This window comes from Phaenicophaeus curvirostris, chromosome 9 (genome assembly GCF_032191515.1).
Source record: "Phaenicophaeus curvirostris isolate KB17595 chromosome 9, BPBGC_Pcur_1.0, whole genome shotgun sequence".
In the NCBI taxonomy this organism is placed as follows: domain Eukaryota; kingdom Metazoa; phylum Chordata; class Aves; order Cuculiformes; family Cuculidae; genus Phaenicophaeus; species Phaenicophaeus curvirostris.
This window is the reverse complement of record NC_091400.1, coordinates 14,257,137-14,284,957: the sequence shown is the minus strand read 5'-3', so window position 1 is coordinate 14,284,957 and position 27,821 is coordinate 14,257,137. Positions and strand designations below refer to the sequence as shown.

General features: G+C 36.8%; 1 protein-coding gene across 5 annotated transcripts in view; it reads left to right on the top strand.

The window, feature by feature from the left end:
- DNTT (DNA nucleotidylexotransferase) overlaps positions 1-27,821 on the top strand; it is a 154,878-nt gene that overhangs the window by 97,720 nt on the left and 29,337 nt on the right. For all 5 annotated transcript variants that reach the window (XM_069863867.1, XM_069863868.1, XM_069863869.1 and 2 more), the window contains 3 exons: positions 2,277-2,400; positions 3,751-3,883; positions 26,469-26,571. In XM_069863867.1, coding sequence (XP_069719968.1) covers positions 2,277-2,400; positions 3,751-3,883; positions 26,469-26,571 — 360 coding nt within the window. The remainder of the gene's footprint in view (positions 1-2,276; positions 2,401-3,750; positions 3,884-26,468; positions 26,572-27,821) is intronic.

Below are 27,821 nucleotides of genomic sequence, written 5' to 3'. Positions count from 1 at the left end.
TTTCAGAAAAATTTAATTCAGAGAGTAAAAGGAATGGCATTATTTAATTCTCTCTGGCGTTATTCGCTTTTACTTCAGCTATTGAAAGGCTCTTCTGTTCTCTCTGAGATATAATACAATTATGAAAGGTTGTTCAGTTATAGTTATTGATGTCATCTGCAGCAATACTCAGAAAAGACATATAGATTCACATGTGTAGCAGGATTCAAGAAACAGACTTGCTTATTAATGGTAATAAAGATTGAGGATCAGTCATTAAATCTTATGCTTCAGAGTTTAAGAAAATTTCTGGGAGATTAGGCTAAAATCTATCAGGGGACAGATTATCTCAAATATCCTTTATGTGTTGTTTCACATACCAAATTGCAACAAATTTACGTAGTTCTTTTGTTAGCTGAGTACTATCTCAATGTTTTCGCTAAATTTGCTGTAACAAATTTTTTCCAAGCAATTTTTTGTGTGTTTGTAATATAGCCAAGTAGAATCCCATAATATTAGTGAATTCCTAAATTTCACTGTTTAGCGTGTTTCTGGTAACTGCTGCAAAACACTCATCATGACTGAAAAGATCACTCCTGGTCCCAGGACCACAGTTATCGAACAACTGAAATAAATATACAGTCTATGTTTTAGATGTAGGGTACATGAATTACATGGTAAATTTGCCTGCTTATAGAAGTGGTTGCTGCACACAAATTCATATAATTCATTTTCACCAGCTAAAAAAGAGCAGTACTTGCATACACAATTTGAAGAAATGGGTTACCTGCTACTCACACTGTACTCTTGGCAGTGTCTGTAAATTAACATCTATAAATACACTGAATAATAATGGATCTTAGTATAGGAAGGAAAAAAATATGGCTTTTCTTTCCTAAAATTTTGAACAGTGGCATAGAATCAATTTTCTTTAGTTCTTTATCCCAATATTAATTAAGTCTTTTGGAATCATTCTAAACTCGGTAATAGAACCTTTTGAAAATCTTTTAGTACTAGCAAAAAGCATTAAAAGATATCAATCTTTTATATTTAAAAAATCACATGCTTTCACAAACACTCATGATTCAGACAAAGAAGAGGTAATTTCCTCCATTATATGCAAAATGTAGGGCAATTCCTATTTAATGTTATCCATAATTTTCATTGTTCTCTTTATCTTAATTATTTCCAAGGAATTAATCTCATTAATAAAACACAAAATAAAGCTACTATGGTTGGAATTCAGAGGTTGTAGATTCAATGGAAAACAGCAGTTATTCTTGTCTTACACAGCTACTCATTGAATTCTATAAAAGTACAAAGAAACTATTGAGAGCTTCAGTATTGACAAACTGAACATGAAGAACGTGCTCTAGGGCAAACATGAAAGTTTTCCCTTATGCTTTCATATCACTGTTCATCTGAGATATTGATCCACTGAATAATGCTTACAACTGTGACATTTTTGCTTTACATCCTTTCTTGGGGAATAAGTTATTGTACAAAATTACTTTGGAATAAATGGAAAATAACCATACTAAAACATCTGAGACTGGTAGATTTAGTTTTTTTTTCTCCAGTGGGCAAAATAAGAAAACCTGTACTCCAAATAAGAAAGTGTAGCTTGGCTCACATGAGGACTGAAGAATTCTATGACTGTTTATAACATGCAAGAAAACAAAAATTACTATTTGTACTTGAAATTGAATCCCATTTTGGAAAACAGTGTTTGGCATGACCTCCAAATGTATGTGTTTTACAGAATGCAATATAGGAATAGATTAGTTGTCTTTTAGTACTTACTGTTTGTTTCCATGCACCATTGAGACCCATTGCCTTCAGTGCAGAATTTCAAGAGACAGAGGGTTCCCACTGACTCCATCTCTCAAGAGGGCTGCAGCACTGGATTGTGGCTGCCCCATTCCTGGAAGTGCTCAAGACCAGGTTGGATGGGGCCTTGAGCAGCCTGATCTAGTGGGAGGTGTCCCTGCCCATGGCAGGGGGTTGGACCTGGATGATCTTTAAGGTCCCTTCCAACCTAAACCATCCTATGGTAATTATTTAGATTTCATTTTAATAAGAACTGCTCATGTCTAAAACTAATTGTCTATTCAACAGAACTATGCAAAGGAAGGAAGCTGAATCTGTATGTTTGCATGACGCTATTTTTTATCTTCAGTGTAGGATAAACTTTGCCCAATATTTTCCCAGTGAACCCTTGTCATTATCTACTTATAGTTAGTTTACTGCTTCTTTAGAAAACAACACTGAAATATGTATTCTTCTACTGACTTTAGCAATTTACTTCAGTCTTTGGAGTGGGAGTGAAGACATCTGAGAAATGGTACAGAATGGGTTTACGAACTGTGGAAGAGGTAAAAGCTGACAAGACCCTGAAGCTATCAAAAATGCAGAAAGCAGGTGAGGTGGAAGTCTCAAAAACTTATAAGAACTTGATAACAGAATCAGAAGTGGAGGTAAAGTTCATTTATACATTCTTTTTTTTTTTTTTCTGCACTGTCCTGTGACTATTAAACTATTAGGTTAAGATATATTTGGACTAACAGAGCTTCTAATTATAGATGATGTTATTAGAAACATATGAACATGCATGTATTTTTAAATGCTGATGCAGATAGCCAGTAAAATCTGCTCTTATACACAAAGCTATTAATGTGTTGTTATCGCAAAGGTCATGGCAAAATTAAATTAGGAAAGCTTAGAACTACTTTTCAGAGGGGATCTATCTGCTTCAAGGCAGCCCTACTTTAGTGATAAATCGAGATTTGTAATAAAATATTTGTAAAATTGTTTCCATAATACTAGCACGTCATAACTTTAAAGAGTTAGTCATGATCAAATGAATAATGTTGCTTCCACACAGATTTTTCTGTCTGTACATGTGTCTGTGCCATTTTCCTAAATAAAGGAATACATATAAACAAAGGAACCAGTTGCGTTAGAAGGAGGTTATAGAACATGACATTGAAATAATAAAACTTTATTTTTGCATTAAATTCCCATGTTATGCATCACCCCAGAATCCCTTGGATCAGGTTGCCCACCTTCATGCTCCTTTGTCCTTTTTTCTTTTACATGTCATATCAAAATGTGAAGCAAGTGGCAGGACTGGACTTCTTTTGATACACACTCTGTCATCAGACATAAAGATAGCTGGGATATTTCAAATACCTCTGAGCCCTGCACTTGCATAGACCACCATGATTTTGGGAAATGCGCCTTTTAAAGTAGCATGTCCAGAAATGCCATTGATGGGACCTGGTAGGAAAGACAGAGTAATTTATAAATATTGAAGTTCTCAGCAAGTGGAGCAATTATCCTGGCTGCTATGTTGTTGTAAGTTGTAACTGTTATTGCAATAGTAGCTGCTGTTACAGTTGATGATAAATTATAATGACAAAAATCTATATAAACTATAAGGACAAAGATGAGAGAAGAGGCTGTCTCGTGGCTCTAATCACCAACACCCAGGGCAGGAGACTGACTTCAGGAATGGTGGGAAGGAAGAAAAAGACTCCTGAAAAGGCTGGATCAAAATATATTTCTTCCCACAACGTGTCCTGAAACAAGCCCATAGCTTCAGGTTCAAGATTAAGGACTTAATTCTTGCTGTTGGATAGGGTTCCTTTGCCCATGGTATGATGTGTGGTTTAACTTCTTATTAAGAGATGGCTTTTTCACACAAGGCTTACTATGTAGAGTTTGATAATCCCACAGAGTGATCAACACTTTTTTTCCTTTGATTTCCAGGGTTTCTCTACTATGAGGACCTTGTTAGCTGTGTATCTAAAGCAGAAGCTGATGCAGTAAGCTTGATTGTCAAGAATACTGTCTGCACGTTTCTACCGGATGCTTTAGTTACCATAACTGGTGGCTTCAGGAGGTGAGTGAAAACAAATGAAGTCACTTGGCTGTTTTACTCCAGTACACAAAAAAATGGTGTTTGTATCTTGGAAAAATCAAAGAAGCTTAGAGGAAAAGTATCAGAATTTTTTTTCAATGATTTTTTTTTCCATTTTCCTTTCCTTATCTTTTTAAATGGGGGAGAAATCCTGACATTCCCAGGTTCCTGTGTTTTATTACTGTACAAGGTTGGTTTGTCAGAACAAATTATGTCTAAGACTATCTTGCTGGAAAACGAAGTTTAGATCATATACTGTACTTGAGTGTATTTTTTCCTCTTTTAGTGGATCTGAATTCCCAAGGCTGACACTAGATTTTTTAGTCTGGAGAAAAGGAGATTGAGGAGAGACCTTATTGCTATTTACAACAACTTGAAAGGAGGTGGTAGTGAAGAGGGTGTTGGTCTCTTCTCAGAATCACAGAATCACAGAATCACCAGGTTGGAAGAGACCCACTGGATCATCGAGTCCAACCGTTCCCATCAAACACTAAAACATATCCCTCAGCACCTCATCCACCCGTGCCTTAAACACCTCCAGGGAAGGTGACTCAACCACCTCCCTGGGCAGCCTGTTCCAGTGCCCAATGACCCTTTCTGTAAAGAATTTTTTCCTAATGTCTAGCCTAAACCTCCCCTGGCGGAGCTTGAGGCCATTCCCTCTTGTCCTGTCCCCTGTCACTTGGGAGAAGAGGTCGGCACCCTCCTCTCTACAACGTCCTTTCAGGTAGTTGTAGAGAGCAATGAGGTCTCCCCTCAGCCTCCTCTTCTCCAGACCGAACAACCCCAACTCTCTCAGCCGCTCCTCATAAGGCCTTTTCTCCAGCCCTTTCACCAGCTTTGTTGCTCTTCTCTGGACTCACTCCAGAGCCTCAACATCCTTCTTGTGGTGAGGGGCCCAGAGCTGAACACAGTATTCGAGGAGCGGTCTCACCAGGGCCGAGTACAGAGGGAGGATAACCTCCCTGGACCTGCTGGTCACGCCATTTCTGATACAAGCCAAGATGCCATTGGCCTTCTTGGCCACCTGGGCACACTGCTGGCTCATATTCAGTCGGTTGTCAACCAACACACCCAGGTCCCTCTCCTCCAGGCAGCTTTCTAGACAGACTTCTCCTAGTCTGTAGCACTGCATAGGGTTGTTGTGCCCCAAGTGCAGGACCCGGCCTTTGGCCTTGTTAAACCTCATGCCATTGGACTCTGCCCAGCGGTCCAGCCTGTTCAGATCCCTTTGCATCCCTTTCTCACAAGTAACAAGTGACAGGACAAGAGGAAATGGCCTCAAGTTGCATTGGTGAAGTTTAGACTGGGTATTAGGAAATATTACTTCCCCAAAACAATTGTCAAGCACTAGAACAGTCTGCCCAAAGAACTGGTGGCATCACCATTCCTGAAGGGGTTTAAAAGATGTGTGGATGTGGTGTTTAGGGACATGGTTTAGTGGTGGACTTGGTAGTGCTGGGTTAAGGGTTGGACTTGATGAATTTAAAGATCTTTTCCAAACTAAATTTTTCTGTGATTCTATATTCTTTGTGTTTTGGTTAGTATAGCTTCATATGAGAGTTTAGGAGAAGTTTTTCTTTTATTTACTCCTTTTTCTTGTGCTTATCTGGGTCATCTTGAAACAGAAATTACAACACCGAAATGCATGGAAGAGGAAAGTAGAAAATTGTAGTTATGAAATAAATAAATCACACCCACACAGTGTGGGATGCATTTCATTGTCTATCTATGAGGCCTAACAGTGCAATTGTAGAGAAACAAGTATTGAAGATGCTGATAAAGTAACATATAAAGCATACCATGGACAATGTTATCAGAAAGACTGATTTTACCATGCAGTCTATTAGAATCAGAAATTGACATGGCATTATTTTCAGTACTCAGCCCCTCTTATTTTGAATTGCTAAGATTTAAGACTGTTTTCTTCTTAAATTTAATGAGGCGAATTCTGAGGTGGGGAATAACGCTTACATTACAGGTTACAAAAGCCACTGAGGGTGAAGTTGATCTTCCAGTACTCAGTTAATAAGAGGTCCTGGCATGGAAGGAAAAAACACTATTTTAGTGTGTGACATCACTGATTAGTACTGTGTTTGGCCCAGGTATCTGCAAGGTGGGAGTGTAGTTTAGGCTCTGTTACCACTTTTAAATGAGTGTTGTACTGAGGACCTGATAATTTTTTCCTCATTTTTTAAAAATTTAATTTTATACTATGAAGGGATTTAGGGTGTTTTCGGTAGTAATAGCACTATCTCCTCTTGCATATACTAGTTTCTTTTAGATATGTGTTAAATCTATTTATTAATAATATTAGCAGTGATCCAGTATTGCTAGTAATGATGAGCAGACAGGGAATTCACACTGGTTTTCATGGCAGTGAATACTCCAGTTTTGCCCTTTTCCTCCCATACCTCCATGTTAGGACATGGCTTCACAGTGACTTCGGCAAAAAGTTGTCGTGGGCTGAGTCGTTATCACCACATTCTGCAGTATCCTGGATATTTACTAACTTGATTTAGCTGCTGATACATGGTTTTGACACAAGAGGTGGTCTAGATTGAGGGCTTCGTAAAAGTAAAAAAATGCTTGGAAGAAGCATTATATTCTTTGTGTGTTTTATGGCTTCAGTCTCTGTAGTGGTTATTTATATCTCAGTACAAAACCAAAAAACAAACAAACAAAAACAGCACCAAAAACCAACTAAACAGATTTGTCTGTAGAAATTCAGAAAAGGACCTGGAATAATAATTAAATAAAATAAGAGGAAAAAAAAAATGTTCATTAACTGCAGTTCCAATATGGCTGTATTTTAGTGTTGCTCTGTGCTTTGTCCATGTCATTCACAAATTATTTACAAATTAGGTTTCACACTCAAATAATTGTGTTACACCTGCAGTGGCAGGATTGTATGGCTATGATATGAACACATAGTACCTATTGGTGACATAGTAACTTTTATTTTAGAAATTACGTAGGCATCCTATTGGTCTTGTGATTTCAGTTCTGACTTTCTCAGCTGAGATTTACTTAGACGTACTTTTGTTAGCTTCTGTCTTTGTCTTAAGATAAAGTAGACCAAGAACTGACTTTGTTTTAGATAAGGCTTCATATTGTAGTTCTTGAGAAGGTGTCCGAGTGTCTCGGGCAATGCATCAAGCAGAATAACTAGTGCCTATCCTGTCTTATTTGTTGGAGTAGGAAGCCAATCTTCAGGAGAGTTTTTCTCAGACTCTTATTATCGATTTCTGTTCTAACATGAGCCTAGTCGTAGATCACTATCTCCTTGCTTGAATTTTATATTATCTTTTAGAAACCAGGATTTGAGGCTCTGTAACATTTGGAGATAAAGATTGCTAATAGAAAAGCAATAAAGAGAGCAAAGGACAGGATCAGTGTGTTTGTCAGGCAGCAATACTGCCAAGCTTTAGTATATTACAATGTAGAAGTTCCCTGTGTGCAGTGACATTTCCTTCAAGGCAAAGGAATGCATAAAGGAATGACAAGGAACAGGACTCTGCTCTTTTCTCTAATACATCAAGAAAGTAATTTAAGATATTTCTCCTTTCCAACTCAGAGGTAAAGTAAAATGAAATAGCTAGGACAAAGAAACGTATCAAGACATTGTATTACAGGGTCACAAACTGATGAATAACTAAAGTTATTGTGGCACATTCATAATAGAACTGAGACTTCTATAAGGCAACTGGAATCGCAATTATCTGACTGTATGGACACATGCTTATAAATGAGAGAATATGAGGTAGCATGTATGCAGAATAATTCACTTTCCAAACTCTTGGTACATACTCAAGACTTTGGGGTTTATTTAACTGAGCTAGTTACATTGCAAATGATCGAATTTCTTGATAAATCCTTATAAAAGGTAGAAGTATTCTTAAGCAGGCTGTACAGGTTCTACAATGAGGTGAGAACACCTGACGTGAATCTAAATCTTTTTTAGGTTCTGAGAAGCAAATGTGCTTGAAGTCCTATTATGCAATTTTTATACTTTTTTCCTCAGATCTGGGATTAAAATAGTGCCAGATTTCAAATTAACATAATAAATTTAGCAGAAGTTGTTTTCATTAAGATTTTAGACAAACTCCTAACAGGGGTTCCTTATTCTACTCACACCTTGTCACTACTGTGTATCTTTACATTTACATGATTCTTAGATACAGTTATTTCTATTGAGTTTTTTACTCCAAAATACGGACTATAATAGGGGAAGACATAAGCTGTACCCAGCTGCTTAAGTACAAATACTGTGATTTCTGCTCACTTTCTTCCACTGCTGTTATAAGTAAAATTTTTATCTGTTCTTTTTTTTCATTTTGTCGGGGAGAAATCTGCTATAAAGAAGCTGTGAGGCAAGCTGCTCACTGAACATTTGAGCTGGTACAGTTGTTCGCGCAAACTCTAATTTAAGCAGATCCTAGAAGAATCTAGCAGTCCTTCCAGGAACAGACTGAACAGACTGGATATTACTTATGAGCACAGCTTTACCTCTGATAAACTATAGTCCGCTTTGGATGAGGCTTTTAACCCAGAGTTGTTCTAATCTAATCTATTTGGTCTTAAAGCTTAGCAAAACAGCTTCACGTTACTGAACTCCATGAGTTTAGGAGTGTTTCACTTTGAGGTACTGGAATTGTCCAAATAAAAATATTCTGTGGCAGGCATTAGAGGTACAACAGCTGGGGAAGAACAGAGATCATCACTAGTTTCTCCTTCCAATTTTTCATAACCCATTAAAAAATAAGTTGAGAAAGGAGAAAATTTTTATCCAAATTAATGGCTAGCCAAGTCTATTTAGAAGATAATCTATTGGAGTAATATTCAGACACTTCACTTTGTCATTAGAGGTTTGATTATTTTTCCACTCATTTAATCTGTTATTAGCCATGATGAATCATGAAGTAGAAGCTGATGAATAAAGTATCTGGAAATTGCAGACAAGAACAACTTTGTTAGAACCCATGGAACAGTTGAGTACTCAGCACAGTGCATCCTTCCAAAACCTTTCAAAAACTGTCTTGTTGATCCAAGATTTTTTACATGCTGTAGTCTACTCAAACCTTTACCACTTTCACAGGTTTATCAGCTCGTAGGAAGGATATTGTTTAGTTATAATACTTCTCTCTAAAGTTACTTCAAGTGCAGAGTGGTGGTGGCAATACCCCTGATATCTGTTAACCCAGAGATTTTGCCCTGTATTTGTAGAGTCAGAAACTTCCTGGCTTAGCCTTGCTGTTTCCATAACCTGCACCTCGTGGAATTAATTTTTAACAATCTTTATATTTAGCATTTTCCTTTCCTATCATCACTGATGTTAATTACTGGTAAGTAAGGTAGGGCAATGCAAGCAATGTGCATGCGGCAAGATATGAAATGCCAGATTTTATTATTTTAGGAATATTACAAGAAAGCGTTTTACAAATATCACAAAGAATATTACAAATCCTAGCACTTAACTTCTAACGGAATTAGAAAAAAATAAGAATCAAAACCCATACTAGGGGCAGTGTATTTCACTGTCAGGCAGTCAATCTGAAATTTTACTCATTTACTGATACACAATTGGATTTGTTACCATTTTAATTCTAGACAAAGTTTCTATATGAAACTGGCTGAAATCTTCAAAATTACTGCATGATGACTGCTTTGTTCTCCATACTTCATTTGTTTGTATACAGTCTATGGAATTTTGGCAGTAGCATTTCCAAATTACAAATGAAAACAAACATGTAGTGGTAAACCAAGGTATCAGAAGCACACTACTAGCAGTAAGATAAGATGTTGTCTTAAAAATAAATTATTTCTTTACAGCTCATGTAAAATGTTTTGTTCATTTGATGTCCGAATCTGATATTCAATGTTAAAATGAAAACCAAAGTGTGCAATTAATAGAAAAATGTAAGAATTTATAGTAAAGATGCAACTATTTCTAGTGTAATGACAAGACTAAAATCCACAGCACCAAATGGCTTTGACCACAAATTGTGAGTAGGTTGCCTTTTCCTGTAAGAGGTTATTTTAAAATAGCTTATGAGAGAAAGTTTCCAGTTGAGCTCCGGCTGATAACTGCATAGATCTACTTGGCCGTTATCAGAGGCAGAGATGCCCCGTCATAGAGAGTCCTGCTGGTAGATGTGGTAAGACACAAAAGTTTAAAAGCAGCAACAATAGAAGTGATTCAGAGCAAGAGAGAAACTTGCTGTGAGCAGAAAATTTATATATGCATGTGCATGTGTTCAGTAATAACGCACATTTATACAAAGACTCTCAACTAATCATGGAACTCAAAGAATTTTTCTCCGTTTGTGTTATTTTTTTCTGATTTGCCTTTTAAGGTCACTTTCAATCACTTTTGGTATACAAGGGTCAGACATTTGAGAATTCTGGGTTTCTGAATTGCATGGAAGTATTTTTAGAATGCTTGCTGCTGCATAAGACCAAAATGTTAATGGATTTACTAAGTCAAATTAAATTTTAATGGACGTGTTTTAATTTTTCTTTTAGCCTGTTCACATCCTTTAAGTAGCATTAAATGTGATTCAGTTGTCTTCTAATATCCAGCTGACCTGAATAGCCTTTTCAATTAGCCTTTTAGATGAAGCAGATCTGATACATTTTAAATAAATAAAGATATCTTTTTATTGGTTAAATGCTGGTATTCACAGCTCATTTAATCCATTTATTGAGATGCAATGTCAGAAGAATAACAGTTTCTTTGTGCAATGTTGGTGGATAATGTGTAGAGATAAGACAAAAAATGCAGTATCTTTGTTTTGTAAGTGAATGGGATTTAAGAAACGGGAAATAAAAAAGATGTGTTTAAGATCTTAAGAAAGCAGTATGACTGGGAAATAAAGAAAAATATTTTCCAAGAAGTTACACATTGAAAACAGTTTAGGAAACGGTGAGAAAAATAGTGAGCTAACAATGCAGATTCCTCTCATAAATTTATTCTGACTTCTTTCAGTAGATAGAAGGCCAATATTTATCTGTCCATTCTGTATTAATGTCATATGTTTTAATTTCATCTTTCCATGGATTATTTTAATGCTTACAATGTAATATGCCTATTATTTATACAAAAAGTAATAGAAATTATTTGAAACCTGCCGCAGTTCATTCAAAAGCATCTTTGATGTTTCCATAATTCTGTTTGATGTTTGTTCTTATTTTTGGATGACAGTTACTCAAAATCTTCACTATATAACAGGGACACCCTACTGTGATAAAATCTTTGCTGGGTATGGGGGCTGGCATAGGCAAAGAGGATTCTGGGTTTATTTCTCAGCATGGGATACAGCAAAAGCAATCTGGGGCATCTGTTATGTAAAAGGGCTGGGTTGAGGATGATATGGAGTGCAGATGTGCATCATTTCCAGTTGCTTTCATTATCGAAGCACAAGAGAATGGTAGTGTCCTTTGCTAGAGAAAACTTCAGCACTGACTTTGGTTTGACTGGTTTAGTTGCTTCTGTGAGTGTCAGTTTATAAACTTGTCCACAAGCAACTTGCTTTCTCCTGATGTAAAGTCGTACCTCTGAAACAAGTACCGCAATGGCTGGCTCATTAGACTCACCTAAGTGGAAAGCAGCAGTGACAGCTGTCAGTACAAATAACAGTACTCCCAACTCCAGCAGTTTGTACAGTGACATTCTTTAAAGTAATAAATATAACATTAGAATTCGAAAATGCTAAAACATACTTTGCATTATTTACACAATTTTCTAGACGAGTTTGCCAAAGTGAATGTTTTGAAAAGTTATATAAGGGGTTTATAATGCAAGTATTTATAGTCCTAATATAGCAGTGAAATACTTAATAACTTATATTCTACTGACTATTCCCATGTTAAAATGGTTAGGTATAAAAAGTGTTGTGATTTTAATATGCTAGGTTAACTGAAAATTATTCATTTAGGATTTTAGAATAATTAACATATGCAGTACAGGTGACTGCATTATGAAATTGAAACATGTAAATTTTTAAGTTCTAGTGTAACTTATATTGAAAGCACTTCTCTCTTTTTTTGTTGGAAGGGGAAATGCTCTACCTTTCCTTGAACACAATTCTCCCAAATACATGATTCTTGTAATTTACAAATACGTTATTTTCAGCGAGCATAAAAACATATGAATAAGATCACAACAAAAGATCTTATACACAGGTCACAGGCATTGGTGCTGATACAGTTTGACTAGAACACCATTTTATCAAAAAAAAAATCAAGTCCAATGGCCTCAGGCGTTATTATAACATACAATCTGGAGCTGGGCAGTGGGGCATGTTGCATGGTACAGAGCATGTACTAAAACTGATTTACCGGTGTAATTTTATAAGCTGGAAAATCTGCTTCCTACACTAAAGGTGAACTCTTGCTCTCTGAATGTTTTTGTAATTTGGGATTAATATAGTATGTCATGAGGGAATAAAAGCTGTTCTGATTAAAAGGATGCTGTACCAAATAATTGCTACCTAACATTAATGTGTACAAAGATATGTTCACAGACTAAAGGAGCTTAATTTTAAACATCCGGAGAGAGAATAACAAGTAATTCTTTACAAGAAAATCTCAGGCAAGATCAATGATAACCTTAGAACGATTCTGTAGCAGAGGTGTGTTGTATGTGCTGCAGTTAATTTGAAGTGCATAAAATAGGGCTCATGCAGTTTGCAGACTCATTCTTTTTCATGCTACTGTTATTGGATATATTATAATAGGAATAGTATACAGGGATAATATAAACAGCTAATTTTCAGTAAGTGTTGAATTCCATCACGTGCTTCCCTGTGTCTAAATTCTTTCAAGATTTGGTTAACTATCTTTGCAATTTATTTTAGTGGCTTTTCCTTAATGTTTGGTAGTTGGTTTTGTTTTTTCTTTAATACAGATATATAGGCAAATTTGTGTGTTAATATTTGGGAATAAATTTGATGAAGGGAGATGTAGACAACATGAGTATTACAAGCTAAAACACATCAATGGTGTTATAGAACACTTCTATATCCAGAAACTAATATAGTGAATGAAGTAGATCTTTGGATAGGACTTTGATAGGAATGGTTGGACTCGATGATCTGGTGGGTCTCTTCCAATCTGGTTATTCTATGATTCTATACATTTACATTTAGGGTTAGTTGGAGAATATCTGCCAAATGTTTATAAGTACTGTTTGTTTTCTGTGAAAATTTTCAACTCTTCAGTGAAGAACTGGACAGAAATGCAGTTCTGTTGCGTGGTAGGGACTATAATTCAACTGATTTATAATTCTTTAGTGAAATGAGGTTTTTGGTAAGAATTTCTCTTCCATGATGAACCTCAGTTATAGGATCTATATACTGTATTTTGTCATTTCACCTAAAGACAGGTAATGTGCGTCGTGAAAGAGGTAGTCAGAGGCACAAACCTCTGTGAAGTGTTACAGTGCCTTTTAAAGATCACTGAAATATTTTGATTCAGGTTTTGTCCAAAAAATTGAAATAATAACTTGAATTAAAAATTCTTATTTATATTTAAATATCCAAACAAAACCTTTTGATTTTTCATTTTCCTGACCAACTCTTTTAAATCCTTGTTGTAAATAATAGACAAAGTGATTGGAGCACTGATTGATTTCTGAAATGCTCAGCCAGTGAAGTTAAATGAAGAGATTTTAATAGTCAGGCCAGGAAACATGTTGAGGTAGGATATTTAAAATATACAACTTGAAAGGTATTTGATGTAAGTGGATGAGCACTAGGATTTTTACAGGCTGTCTCACAAATAAATAGCTATAGAGCAAAATAAAGTCACTATAGTACATAAAACTCTTAAGTACAAATCTTCTAAAAGTTATAGAGCAGTAGGAGGACTATTAAGACAGTGGGATATATTCAGAGAAAGATGAAGTAGCAAGGTAAAGAGACAGGAGATTTCAGATAAGTTGGAAAGATAAAAGAGAAAGATAAAGAAGAGGAGGTAAAATCAAAGGTATACGTGGCCTTGATGAGATAAGAGTGCGTAGTTCGTTAGACAGTTCTGTTCCTTAGATTTTATCTATAAAATAGCTCCATTGGGGTTCACCTGCAAAAAAGAGGATGCCTACAAGAATTCAAGCAACTCAAGGTGGGAATGAAGGGAGACAGATGGTAACACTGTCTTTGTAACACTGAGACACCTGCAGAAGAAAGTGGCATTATCTAAAGGAAAATCAAATCAAAACTCTACAGAAAGGCAAATTGAAACAAAACTCTCCCAGCAGTAGTCAGCTGTAAGGTGGCATTAATGGGTCAAGGATAGAGCCTGATTATGATTAAGAGATTTAATTAATGTGTTAAGAAAGAATAGTGCTAATGATGCCTGGCCAGCTTTCAGTCAGGCACATGTGGGTGCATCAGAAAACAAGAGTCTATTTCATGTTTTGTTTTGGATAGTGGTACATAAGCATCTCTTTACCTGTGAGTTCCGATGCATGTCCCTAAGCAATTCAGGACAGAAGTAAAAAGAACTCATTACATTTTGTCTTGCTTGCAGTACTTCTTGAATGTGTGTTGCCTCCTTTGAGCTTTCTGATCCCTCAAGTGTTTTCAAGTATATCTCTTACTATTCACATTTAGCAAAATAACTTTGTCCGTATGTTTTGCTCATAAGTGTTTCAGGGCATCTACACCACAGATGAAGTTGTTCTGAAGATTTTTCCCTCTATTAGTGAGTAGTTACTAAGAGGAACAATATTTTCCCATGGTTCACTGTTTGCAAAAGAGGTTTTGCAGGCTCACATGCTAGAAAGTTCAGGGTTTGCAGGATCAAATGTTGTTTATGAAGTCAAGGTATTAAAAATGAGTTCTAATTATGATATGTAGTATACTGCATCACTTTTACTGTGGTTTTATTCCTTGAAAGCTGGCTTGAAAACAGGATATTTATAGTAGAGTTTACTCTTTGCTGATTTGCTCTTTAGCATAAGTCAAAGTTTATTATAGGCTAGTTAGTAGCTTTAAAGACAGTTGACAGCACAAGAAGAGAATCATGAGAAATTCTGCAAGCATTGGTGACCCTGTATTATGCTTAGAGCAACCAGAGGGTACATTTTGCAGATCTCTGAGCAAGAGTAGCCATAACATTGTAATGAAGTGTGACATAATCGTGCTAGCAGTGTGGGGATGTGATAATGAGGAGATAACTGCTGGCTAAGTTTGGTTGGGTTTTTTTTGTGTTGGGATGTAACCAGACGGGAAATATAAGTCAGATAACAAGGAAAAGACTAAAAAGATTAGAAATAAATCATGCAGTAAATGCTTGAATTACAAGATATAGCCAGAAATGGTTCTTTTAGTAGCTTTCAGTTTGGGAATGGTGGGATTTATTATGGATTGTTGCTATGCTGTGGGAAAGCTGGATGGAAATGTTTCAGGCAATCTTTTTGAAGATTGGAATCAGCATTAAATAGAGAGTTGCAAAACCTTCTAAGATAGACTCAGTTATAATCATCAGCTATGGTAGCTGACTATTAGGGGCTGTCTTGGAGAACAAGAACAGCAAAAAAACCCCAAAACAGAGATGCAACACTCAAAAGTTACATTCTCAGAGTATTGCCATGTCATGGTTTGGGAATTAAGTAAGTTGCTTAATAATCAGTTTTCAATTTAGGATTAAATCAACCAAATCATCTTTGTGAGCTCCTTAGATCGATGGAGGATCATGTCTTGAAGAAGAGCGAGGAATTTTTGTAAAGGAGTGTAACAGGATTTCACTATGGATTTTCTTCAGGTAGAAGGTAGATTTAGTGAAAGATTTGTCTGCACTTTAAAAAACTTTTCTGGTATGCTTATACTTCTAGAATACATTGGCAGCCTTTCTCTGTGGAGATGCAGTGTTTCTTGGCCAGTATATTTTAAATGATTTTGAATTTAATTTTATGTTTGAAAACTGTGGCATAATTGTTGCATCCCATAATTGTCACATAGAACATGTTCATTTTAATAGTAAATAATATTTTCTCTGTAAAAGCCTAGTATTCTAAACATAGCCCATAAGTTAAGAGTAAAGTCCTCTTCCCTTAGACAAAATTAGTAGATTATACAATCCAAATTAATCTCAAAAGATGGCAATCTAATTTTCTGTAGATTATGCTTCTGTAAAAATCCCAACTACCTTTCTTACAATACGGATATGCAAGTTCAGTTAAAGAAAATCCATGTGTCAGCTCAGTTCTGGAAAGACTTAACAGTTCATTCTAAAACTTCAAGTGAGTGAATGTCATTACAGCTAAACATATTGTACACATGCTTGAAGTTTAAACGGCAACCACACAGCTGTTTAATTTGAAATTAGTGGCTATTATATTCCATTATATGGAATAGATTAATAAAATATCTTAAAGTAATCACACCTGAAGTAGAATTGTACACATTGCCAGAATGTTCAGCTTCGTAAATCAGTCTTTCATGTCTTTGTGACTAACCCGAATGCATGAACTGCACTCCTCAGCTGTCACACCACCAGTTCAGACAGAAGTCTTAATCCTGTTTTATGTTAGAATCTGGGGAGGTGTCATTTTTCGGGTTGCCTTTTTTTTTTTTTTTATCGCCAGTGGATGCAAGCAATGTATTTCTCAGTTCAAGGAATTTTAATAGAAAACCTGTCATGTTTATATAACTTCCAGTACAGCTGAGCAGGAAGCGAATAGAAACCTTTATTTTTACGGTAGGTTGATTCTACAGATTGTCCCATCACTACCAAGTAAGTGAAACTCATACTGAACATTTGATATCATTCAGACATTCTGAAAATGCATGTTTCTTTCCTTGCATGAACAATAGTATCGTCTTTTAAATTGTTTAAAGTGAATGTTTTGATTTTTGAAAATGCCAAAGTAGCCATGTAGTAAAAAGAATGTTTTGATGGAAATTTCTGTGGCAAAGGTATATGACAAAGAAATAATCCTTTTGAAGGTCTCAAGAGAATTAGCCAGAACAAATTAGAATGTGAGAACCTTATGAGGTTTAACAAGGCCAAGTGCAAGGTCCTGTGCCCGGGTCAGGTCAACCTCCGATTTCAGTACACGATGGGAATGAAATGATTGAGAACTGCTCTACAGAGAAGGTCTTGGGGGTGCTGGTCAATGAGAAGCTCAACATGAGCCAGCTATGTGCGCCCGCAGCCCAGAAGGCCAACAGTATCCCCTGAGCTGCATCCAAAGAATCATGGCCAGCAGGTTGAGGGAGGTGATTCTGCCCCTCTGTTCCTCTCTTGTAAGACCTCGTCTGGAGTACTCTGTCCAGTTCTGGAGTCCTCAACATAAGAAGGATATGGAGCTGTTGGAACGGGTCCAGACGAGGCTACAAAGGTGATCAGAGGGCTGGAGCACCTCCCATACAAGGGCAGGCTGAGAGGAGGTGGGCTTGTTCAGCCTGGAGAAGAGAAGGCTCTGAGGAGATCTTACAGTGACCTTCCAGTAACTGAAAGGAGCCTACAAGGAAGTTGGAGAGGAACTGTTCATAAAGGCCTGTGGTGAGAGGACAAGAGGGAACAGGTATAAACTGGAGAGGGGCAAATTTAGGCTTGATATAAGGAAGAATTTCTTCACCATGAAAGTGGTGACACTGACACAGGTTGCCCAGGGAAGTTGTGGATGCCCCATCCCTGGAGATGTTCAAGGCTAGGCTGGATGGGGCCTTGGGCAGCCTGATCTAGTGGGATGTCCCTTCCCATGGCGGGGGGGGTGGAACTAGACGATCTTTAAGGTCCCTCCCAACCCTAACTATTCTATGATTTTATGAATACACATTTTCAACCCACCACAAGAAAGCTTCAATATAGCAAAAACTCTTGCTTAAAGATATTTGTCGATTTTGTTACAGTGTCAGTAATACTTTTTTCTGTCTTCTTTCAAAATAAAATATTGTATCTTAAATATTAACTTATATATATTAATGAGATTCTAAGTAAGTAGGACAGAAATATAATTCTCTCTTGGACAATAAAAATCTAAACTAGTAAATGGAAACTGCCTTAGTTGCAAAATAATTTTTTCTAGTTAAAAAAAAGTAACTATGATTAGTAGTTTCACAAAAGCATTTTTTAAATATCCTGCTTTCATAATTAATAATTCAGACTGTTGTCTACTTATTTCAGTAAATAATTTGAACGCAGCTGACCTTTCTGTTTTTTCTGCTGCGTTATTAATGATGTTGAAGAGATCACGAGGTTATTGTTCTGGCAATATGTAACTTGCTTAGCTGAGGTTCTGGGTTGCAAATAATGCTGTTTGAAATGTGGTACCTAAGTAAATTATGTACTAGATAGACGGAAGCAAAGAAATGGGAAGCTTTGTGGTTTACAAATCCAGAATGTCAATGTATTTCAACCATTCTGTTCCACCATTAGGCATTAAGGGTACACGTATAATCTACAGCCACCTCTTGATTGCTCCATCTACATATCTTATGATTACAAAATTCCTCCAGCAGAACACCAGTAGATGGTGGACATAGCACCCGAATCAGAGCAATGATTAATCCAGATCTAGAAGGTTACAGCTCTTTCCCAGTTTGTAGCCTGTCCAGAAAACCACTTATCACCAACTACCTACTCTTTGTTAAACAGAAGTCCCTCAAAACCTTAACCTTCTCCTTCCATAATCTCATGTTGATTTATTGTTTGTTAAATGAAGAGGTAATTTTCTTTACCTTTTTTTCTTTGTTAGGTTGTTTCACCCTCCCCCCATCCCCAAAGTTCATTGTACTCTCTGAGAGTTCACTGAAATATATGGCGGTTTTGAGTGTGCTGATCTCTTTGTTGTATTCTTCACAAGCAGAGGTAGTTGAAATTCCTTGTCCCTCAGTCTGCATAATTCTGAAGCCTTTATTAAGCCTTTGAACCAGCCCAAAAGGGCCTAGCTATTTCAGGATGTCCAAACAGGTCTAATCTGCAGTGCTTACTCTTATAAATAATATAAATGTACTTTCTCTCCAGTCAAGTGTGTATCTTTAGTACTTAATACATATTGGAATATGTTCTTTATTTTGCCTGCAGATTTCAGAATAATTTAAATTCTACAATTTCTGATAATCAAAGATTCTGTATCACTGTCATACAGACTGTTTCTTAAGAGTGAGAAAGCTTGCTCCATGTTATCATAAAATATGCTGACAGTCAAGTTTACACATGCAAAACTAGATAAATGTTTTCAGACTAAAGCAGCATCTGCATACTTTTACATTCCAGATAAATATATAAGATCCCAAATCCGCATCAATAGTCGTTGGACTGTATATCTTTTCCAAACAGTGTTGAAGAGGTTTTGCTTTGCCATTGATAGGCACCCAGCAAAATTTATGTATGTATGTGATGTCATTTGAAATGCTTGATTGGAATGGAATATAATTTAAAGGATTTGCCGAGACAGCGAAAGCAAAACTTCAGCAATGTATTTTGTGACTTTAAATATAACTGTGACAGATCGGTATGGTACATTTCATAAGCTTTAAAAGCTTGAAATTATATGGACAGCTTCCAGGTACACTTGCATTATTTACATAAAATTGAGACAGCACTCTCAGTGACTCAAAGCTTAAACATAGTTTTGTTTTGGTTGATAGAACAGTGAATTTACTTCAAACATAGAATTCAGAGAGAATCCAGACAAAAGACCTTAGTAGCAAAATGTTGTCTTGTGTGCATTTCAAAATGGGATAAATATTCAACATCAGGGTATAATTGGTGACAGCCACATTCAGGCATTTATGTCATAGAAAGCTGGAAGACAATAATGCCATCTAGGCAGCACAACTATCATAATACGTAGAGACATCCATACTTTCTAATTAAGGAGTAGGTGAGGGAAAGGATGCCATCCAGAGGGATCATAACAGATTTGAGAGGTGAGCCTGTGCTAACCTCATGAAGTTCAACAAAGCCAAGTGCAAGGTCCTGCAGCTGGGTAGGGGCAATCCCAAGCACAATTACAGGCTGGATGGAGAATGGATTGAGAGTAGTCCTGAAGAGAAGGATTTGGGGGTGCTCAACATGTGTGCTTGCAGCCTGGAAAGCCAACTGTATCCTGGGAAGAAGTGTAACCAGCAGGGAAAGGGAGGTGATTTTGCCCCTCTACTCCACTCTTGTGAGACCTCGACTGAAGTACTGCATTCAGTTCTGGAGTCCTGAGCACGGGGAGGACACGGATCTGTTCGAGTCCAGAGGAAGGCCATGAAGATGATCAGAGGACTGGAGCCTGTCCCCTCTGAGGACAGGCTGAGAGAGTTGGGATTGTTCAGCCTAGAGAAGAGAAGGCTTTGAGGAGACCTTATAGAAGCCTTCCGGTACTTCAAGGGGACCTATAGAAAATCTGGGGAGGGACTCTTTATCAAGGAGTGTAGTGTTAGGATGAAGGGTACTGATTTTAAGTTGAAAGAGTGGAGGTTTAGTTTAGATATAAGGAAGAAATGTGAGTGTGGTGAGGCTCTGGAACAGCTTGCCCGAAGAAGTCGTGGATGTCCCCTCCCTGGAGGTGTTCAAGACCAGGCTGGATGAGGCTATGAGCAACCTGATCCAATGGACAATGTCCCTGCCCATGGCAGAGAGGTTGGAGCTGGGTGATCTTTAAGGTCCCTTCCAACGCAAACCATTCTGCGATTCCATGACTTCATTCTTACATGGCCCTTGTCCTAATTTGCTACAACAGTATTTTTTTTCACCCAAAAATTGCCTCAAAATGAGTCAGAGTATCTCTCAAAACTGCATGGTATCTTTTCAGTTAAATATATCATTAATTCAGTGTTAGCTTTAATTGTCTGCTGGAGGCAGAATTTATTTCAGTTATTTAATTTGATTATTTCTATTTTAGGCATTAATCAGCATCTTATTAAACTATCTCACAGGTTTTAATTGTGCCCCAAAATAACCCTGTGATGTACTGTCAGGAAAGAATTAATCCTCAAGGGGCAGGAATTCTAGAAATTTCTTTGATACAGAATACAAAATTTCTGTCAGTTTGAGTTTAGATTTCTGGAAATATCTAACTCTTATTTTTTTTATCAACTTGTACAAAGCAAGTCCAGTAGGGTGACTGAAATGTTGAGCACTAAAATCAGAGTCTCAGAGCAACAAAGCTGGTGAAGGGGCTGGAGATGTTCTCCTCTTATGAGGAGCGGCTGAGAGAGCTGGGGTTGTTTAGCCTGGAGAAGAGGAGACTGAGGGGAGACCTCATTGCTCTCTACAACTACCTGAAAGGACGTTGTAGAGAGGAGGGTGCTGGCCTCTTCTTCCAAGTGACAGGGGACAGGACAAGAGGGAATGGCCTCAAGCTCCGCCAGGGGAGGTTTAGGCTAGACATTAGGAAAAAATTCTTTACAGAAAGGGTCATTGGGCACTGGAACAGGCTGCCCAGGGAGGTGGTTGAGTCACCTTCCCTGGAGGTGTTTAAGGCACGGGTGGATGAGGTGCTGAGGGATATGGTTTAGTGTTTGATGGGAACGGTTGGACTCGATGATCCAGTGGGTCTCTTCCAACCTGGTTATTCTGTGATTCTGTGATTCTGTGAAAATATTTACGCAAGTACTTTCCCAAAGTGATGCTTCTCATCTCAACAGGTATTTTATAGTACATTACCATCTATATGGCATTAAAAAGAAAAGAAAATGAGTATTGACAGTGGCTGGAAACAGCTAGTGCCAAACTGTCTTCATAAGCAGCTGGGATCTAATTCAAACGATAAACCAGGAGACCAGAAATTACCCCAAGAAGGCAGAAATTCCCATACCCATATTTGTCTTCCACAGAGCCCTGATGAGATTGTGCTTTATTGTTTTCCTCATTACTTCAGGCATATTACTTGATTTTTGAAAAGCAGAGACTGACTCTGTGCATGGACTGAGTTGGGATTCATTCACTCAGCATGAAATAACAAATGACACCTGCCATAGGTATTTGATGTGGTAGATAAGGAGAGGATCCTTCTCAGTTTTTAATTTTTTTGATAACCATGGGCAAAATTATGATCTAGGATTTGTAATTATCTATTGCATAAAATAATCTGATAATCTATACAGCACTCCTCCTGTTTACCACTCCAGCCCTTCAATGGAAGTTTTTAGTTCTGGAATCAAAGCAATCTGTGATTCAAAACCTACAACCTTCAGGAAGTTTAGAATGTCTTTGTGTGATAAATGGTATAGATGAGCCTTCTGACTATCTTTGATGAACTGTAAAATGATATCATGCCTTTGGCATCCTCATCAATCTTATGCCTTTGCCCTGTTTAAGGCAGAGGTATAAAGATCATGCACCTGGAGAGCAAGTGAGGCTGCTGGTAGAATTTGACATATTTGAGTGTCCCCAGTTTATTCTGGCTGAATGTTCCCTCTTCCACTCTCCCTCCACTGACAAAGTAGTCATTGCACAGCGTGAGTCAGGCTTGTGAATGGTTGCTTTTTGCATTCTGCCGTCTCTGTTTTCTATGTGTCAGTGTTTCTGGATTGTTAACTTTGGCTGAGCTGCTTTTGCAGTTCAGTGAGCGTTTATTTTCTTGCTACCTACTCTATATGTATGTGAACCACTGTTGCATTAACACTGTTGAATCTAAATGTTGTTTTGAAAATGTGGACCTGACTTGAATATTAAGGAAAACTGCTAAGCTAAAGCTGACAGTGATTTGAAGTCAGGTTTGTGGTGTACAGGGTTTAGCCAGTCGTTTATGATAACAGTGAACTGGTATAGTATTATGCTTCTACGCAGGCTGTTAATACTCTTTGCGGTATTGATCAGAATATGTAATTGGAGTTTCTGAGGAAATAACTTCAAACAAATGTTACAGTATTTTATTGTAATTTGGAGGACACCCTCCTCCCCTGTCACAAATAGGACAACTTTCTAACTATTTGTTTTAGCTATTACCCAATTGTTGTTGCAAACAAAATGAGGATGTTGCAAACACTGTTATTTCTTCCATTCAACAAAATTCCTCAGCACAGAATAACTGCAGAAAACCTTGCACAGACGTAGTTCTGTTCATTTTCTTGGAAAGTGTCGTCTTCTTTCCTGTCAGTGTACTAATTATTTACCTAGCAAAGGTCAACATCCTTTTGATTCAATAAAGCAACTTGGTTCAGATTTCAGACCTGAAAAAAGATCAGAAGAAAGTGTGCTGAAATAATGATTTCTGATTAAACTCTGAAATCAGTAAATTCACTCAGGCAAAATATTCTGAGAATTTTGTTTATTGGTCTGCTTTGCATTTATATTTTATTAAACTGCTAGTAATTTATAACTGAACATAGAACATTATGGAAAAAGGTTTTGAAAATCTGTAGTATCACAGGCAAGAATTATTCTTGGCTGAATGAAATGTGTGATGACTTTGCTATCAATAGAATTTTTCTGCTCTGGCTGTCAAACAGCCCACACTTTCACCTTCTATTTAATATTTGTATCATTGTTACACTCCAGTACTTCCAGCTTAAAGATTTTTGGTTTTCTCTTGTAATGGGGTTTATACAAGGAAAATATGTAGTTCTTTACAGTTTCAGTAACAGTAACTCAGAATTACTTTAATATCTGGCTGTAAGAAATTGTCCATCTCTTCTTCAAGGTCTCAGCAAAGACTGCTTAATAAGCAAATCCACAAGCATGCACACTACCTGGGATTTGGAACAAAAATTTCTGTTCCTCTTCTAAGAAGGCATATGCTGGTGGGAGATGGGCAGTAGAGGTACCTTACTCAGGACAGCAAATATCAGAGAGAGAATTACCACATCACTTCTATTTGTTCAAACTCAACATAAGTCAAATAATAGTTCTACATTGCCAATACAGTGGGAGTTAAATCGGAAACAGTGTAGAGGATCCCTACCTAGAGTAAAAGCATGGCATGCGTATCAGAGTAGTCAGAAAGAAATCTTTGAACTATAAGTGCACGTTTGATTGTAGCTGTAATTATGTGTTTGACTATGCATGCACACTGAGGCTACTAGTGTTTTACCTCAGGAACATGCATTTTACAGTACTTATAAATTATCTGTTTATTATATGTAAAAGGAACGATCCTGCTACTTAAAATAACAACAGCAAAAGGAGAATTCCAACAATGTTAAAGATAATTAATTGACTATGAAGAAACATTTACCAGCTTTATACAAGTTTAGTCAGCCAATAATTGAACACACAGATACGTAAGTATATATAAATATATGTGACAAACCCTACTGTGCTGTAATCAATGGCCACATTCCCTTCAGCTTTAATGGAACAACAGTCTGAATCTATGTGCACCTTACTGCATATTTTTGCACGATCTACAAGCCATGAACAATAAATACTTTTAATTTACTAGGTTGCTTTTCTAATTTAAGGAAGGTAGTACATTTTTCTAGGATTAAATACATTACTTGGTAGAGTACTAGTGGAAATTAGACGAAATATTCCAGTAACAGCCTGACAAACTCAGTCAGAAATTAATTCAATGCAAATTAGTTCAAGGAGAAGCTGAAATGTAACTCTGACAATAACAAGAATTTTATGTTGTGTGCCTTGGTATCAGATTTAAATACTCTAACTTTGCCAATAAAAAGGATTTCAATAAATGCTCTCTGTCTTGGGAAATAGGTGGTCAGTGAGACACCTTAGATCTCTTGGGATTTTACGGTTGGACTGGTACAGGACTTCGCAGATGTAGTGAAACTGAAATATTCATATGTGGATTACCAGAGGAAGAATCAGGAATTAACTCCCAATTCCATCAGCTTCCAATTTCTTCCTCTGATGTTTTAAAATAATTATAGGCAAGTTTTCTTAAGCCACTTTCTGCATCTTGTAGGATTGTAATAGTAAATTTCCTTTGAAAAACTATTTTGAGACATGTAAATAAAAGGTTCTGTGTAAGAGCATTAGATTATGATGGCAATTCGAGAGATAATGAATGTCAACCTATAAAATAACTCAGAAAGTGTTACATTGAATACCAAATGGGTTTTCTGTGTTTGTGTTTAGTTTCTAAGCTTAGACTGATGCTTTGTTTAAACCTTCTTTTGAAATAACTTCCACCTGTTTAAGCAGCTTTGACTTTGCTGCAGACATGGCACAATAGTTGCATTATAGTGAATTAAACTGCTTGTCAAATGTAAAACCTAGATTTTCCTTTCCTTATTTCTTGCTGCTAGTGCTGTTCGACTATCCATCAGTTAGATGATTTTCTGTCACAGAAATGGCAGTTGACATGTCTGCCAGTCCATCCTGTTCCTACAAGTTTCCAAGTTTAAGAAATCAGATTCAGTTCTAGGTACTATTTTAAGAGAATGAACTATTTCATTAAATATGAAAAAGCAAAACTTTTGGGATGTACAGGTCCAATTTTCACTGCTTGTATAACAGTTCACAAGTTCTCTGAACTCTGGACACAGTGGTGACCTGAACTATAACGTCATGTACCCTTGTAAACATCAGCAAATCAGACTTTTCTATGAACACAGGAAAGGGATCTGGAGGTGTGTAACAATTCAGTGTCACTACTCCAGATTACAAGTTTACTTCACCTTCTGCATAATGCATCCAGTTGCAGAAATGTCTCCTCTGCTCCTTTGTCCTTAGGCTGGCCTGATTACAGCCAATGAATAGACGTGTATGTAGTCCTTGTTGCAGTATTTAGACCAAAATGAAAACCTTGTATTAGTTCTGCAATAGTCAAATGAATTACACTATAAGATAAATTCTCAGATGTTCTCAAACAGTTTTTAGTTCTGAAGGGAAACATTCCAAAGGCATGCTTTTACCTGTTTTCCCATGATAGTTACATCTTAATCTGACTTATGGTTAACATATTTGGTAAGTAGATGAAAGGCAAGCTGGATGCTTAAACTTAAATGCAGAAAACAAGAGGTTATGACATCATTTTTCAATAAGAGTATTTATAATTAAACTTCGTGCATATGGATTTAATTGTGAAATCCTTTGTGGGTGTAATAAAGAAGCTCCAGTCACATTAAAGCTGAACTGTTCTCAAAAAAAAAATCAAGCTCAACCTCTGCAAAAAGCATTGTTATATTTTAAAAGAAAAGAAATGTGAAATACTCAGAGATTTTGTCTGCCATGAAAAGAAACAATAAAATTATTCATAATCACAGTTTTTTTGACTAAAGAGTCCATCAAAAGCTACAGAAAAATAGTTAAGCCTACAGTAGTCAGACTGGGAAGTTTATGTGCTATTACAGCACTGGATTCCTAATATGTACTATGGTATTTTGATTGTTTGTTTTTTTTACCCAAAGATGAATGAAATGTTCTTTTCTGGGACTTAAGGGGAAGACAGAGAGAGATTTAACACCACCAAATGGAGCTGCAGTATCTGGTTAAACAACAGAGCAAACACATCAAAAAGCTTAAATTATTGTCTAACAAAGAACATTGACAGAGCCAATAAAAGAAATAGATTCCATTTTGATCAAGTTTCAAGAAACATTGCTCTCTCTTTCTGCCGCAAACACTTTTTACAATATAACAAAAATATTCTCTTTGAAAGCAGTGTGAAATTCAACAGGAACTTAACTCTGTTATTCTTCTTGTTATTTATTGCTTCTAGGGGTAAGAAGATTGGACATGATATAGATTTTTTGATCACCAATCCAGGACCAGGAGAAGATGATGAACTTCTGCACAAAGTTGTTGACTTATGGAAAAAGCAGGTATGAAGTAAATAACATCTGGCAAAAAAAAGGATGCATTCTAGTAGAACTGAATTAATCCTCCAAAGTGCTTAAAGAATGTTGACTCCTTTTTATAGATGACTTCAGTGTTTTGAAATTGAATATTTCTCTGTCTGGTTATTAATCATTGCAATCTAAGTGCATCCTCCCGGTCTGAATGCTAAAGTTGAAGGTTATATCAGAAGTGCTCTGCGCACATTCTTTTATATCTTACTAAACAATATACAGCTAGTTAGAGGTAAGAAATCAAGCTAGGTGGAGTTTTGAGTGATACAGTAAAACTGTTCTTATACTTTGAAACAGAACTGTATTTCTTTAATTTCTCCTTGAGATGGGAGTAGTTTCTCCCAAAGGGAGAACTGCTTCAGGGAGCTCCAGCTGTTAGCATAGTAGATTTGGGTGACTTCATGGCGTGAGGTGAGCAAGTCTGAAATCTTAGGTACCAAAGCCCTGGAATTCTGGCTTACTTTTAGCCCATAGATTAGCATTTTTCCTGGCAACCACTGGAATATTGTAAAAATTGACAGTCTCCCATGATGTCTGGGTTTGGAAGCATGCACACATTTCACAAAGGAATTGTTCATCAAAGTTTGGTTTTGGTCTTTAAGTTGAAAGAGTCTGAATTATAGCAGCTGCAGGTAACCCAAAATATTCCTGGATCAGAAATATGGTATGTTTGTAATAGTAAGCTTTTGTTTCTTTTTCTGCATTACTAGCCAGCTAAGATATTTTTTCAACATCTACTACCTGTGCAGTTCACATTAATTGAGTACATTTAAACAAGTAAAAGGCTAACACTGTCTGAGTTGAATCACCAAATGCCCCACTACTAAGTCAAGTCAGCTTTCAGTGCAGATAGCCTGCAGGGAATGCTTTGGAATTGATTCTTGAACTATATACTTTTATTAACGTATAATGGTTTAACACGTGGATGACATTAAAAACATCCAACCAGACAGAAGTTTATATGACTACATAAAGTTATCTGTTTCAAGGTGGCCAAAACCTCTCAACTGTCTTTAATGGAAAGGCTTAAAACTTGTTTTTCCTCATAAAATACCACCTCATCTGAATTCCTTTTCCCTTCAGGTGACCTTTGGTCTTTGAAATATTAACAGATTATTATTAATTTCTTAGGTTTCTGTGACTTTCATTATAATTCTGTATGGAGATTGCCTGTATTGATGTAGACTGCTAGCAGGTATAATTTATCATACTCCAATGAAAAG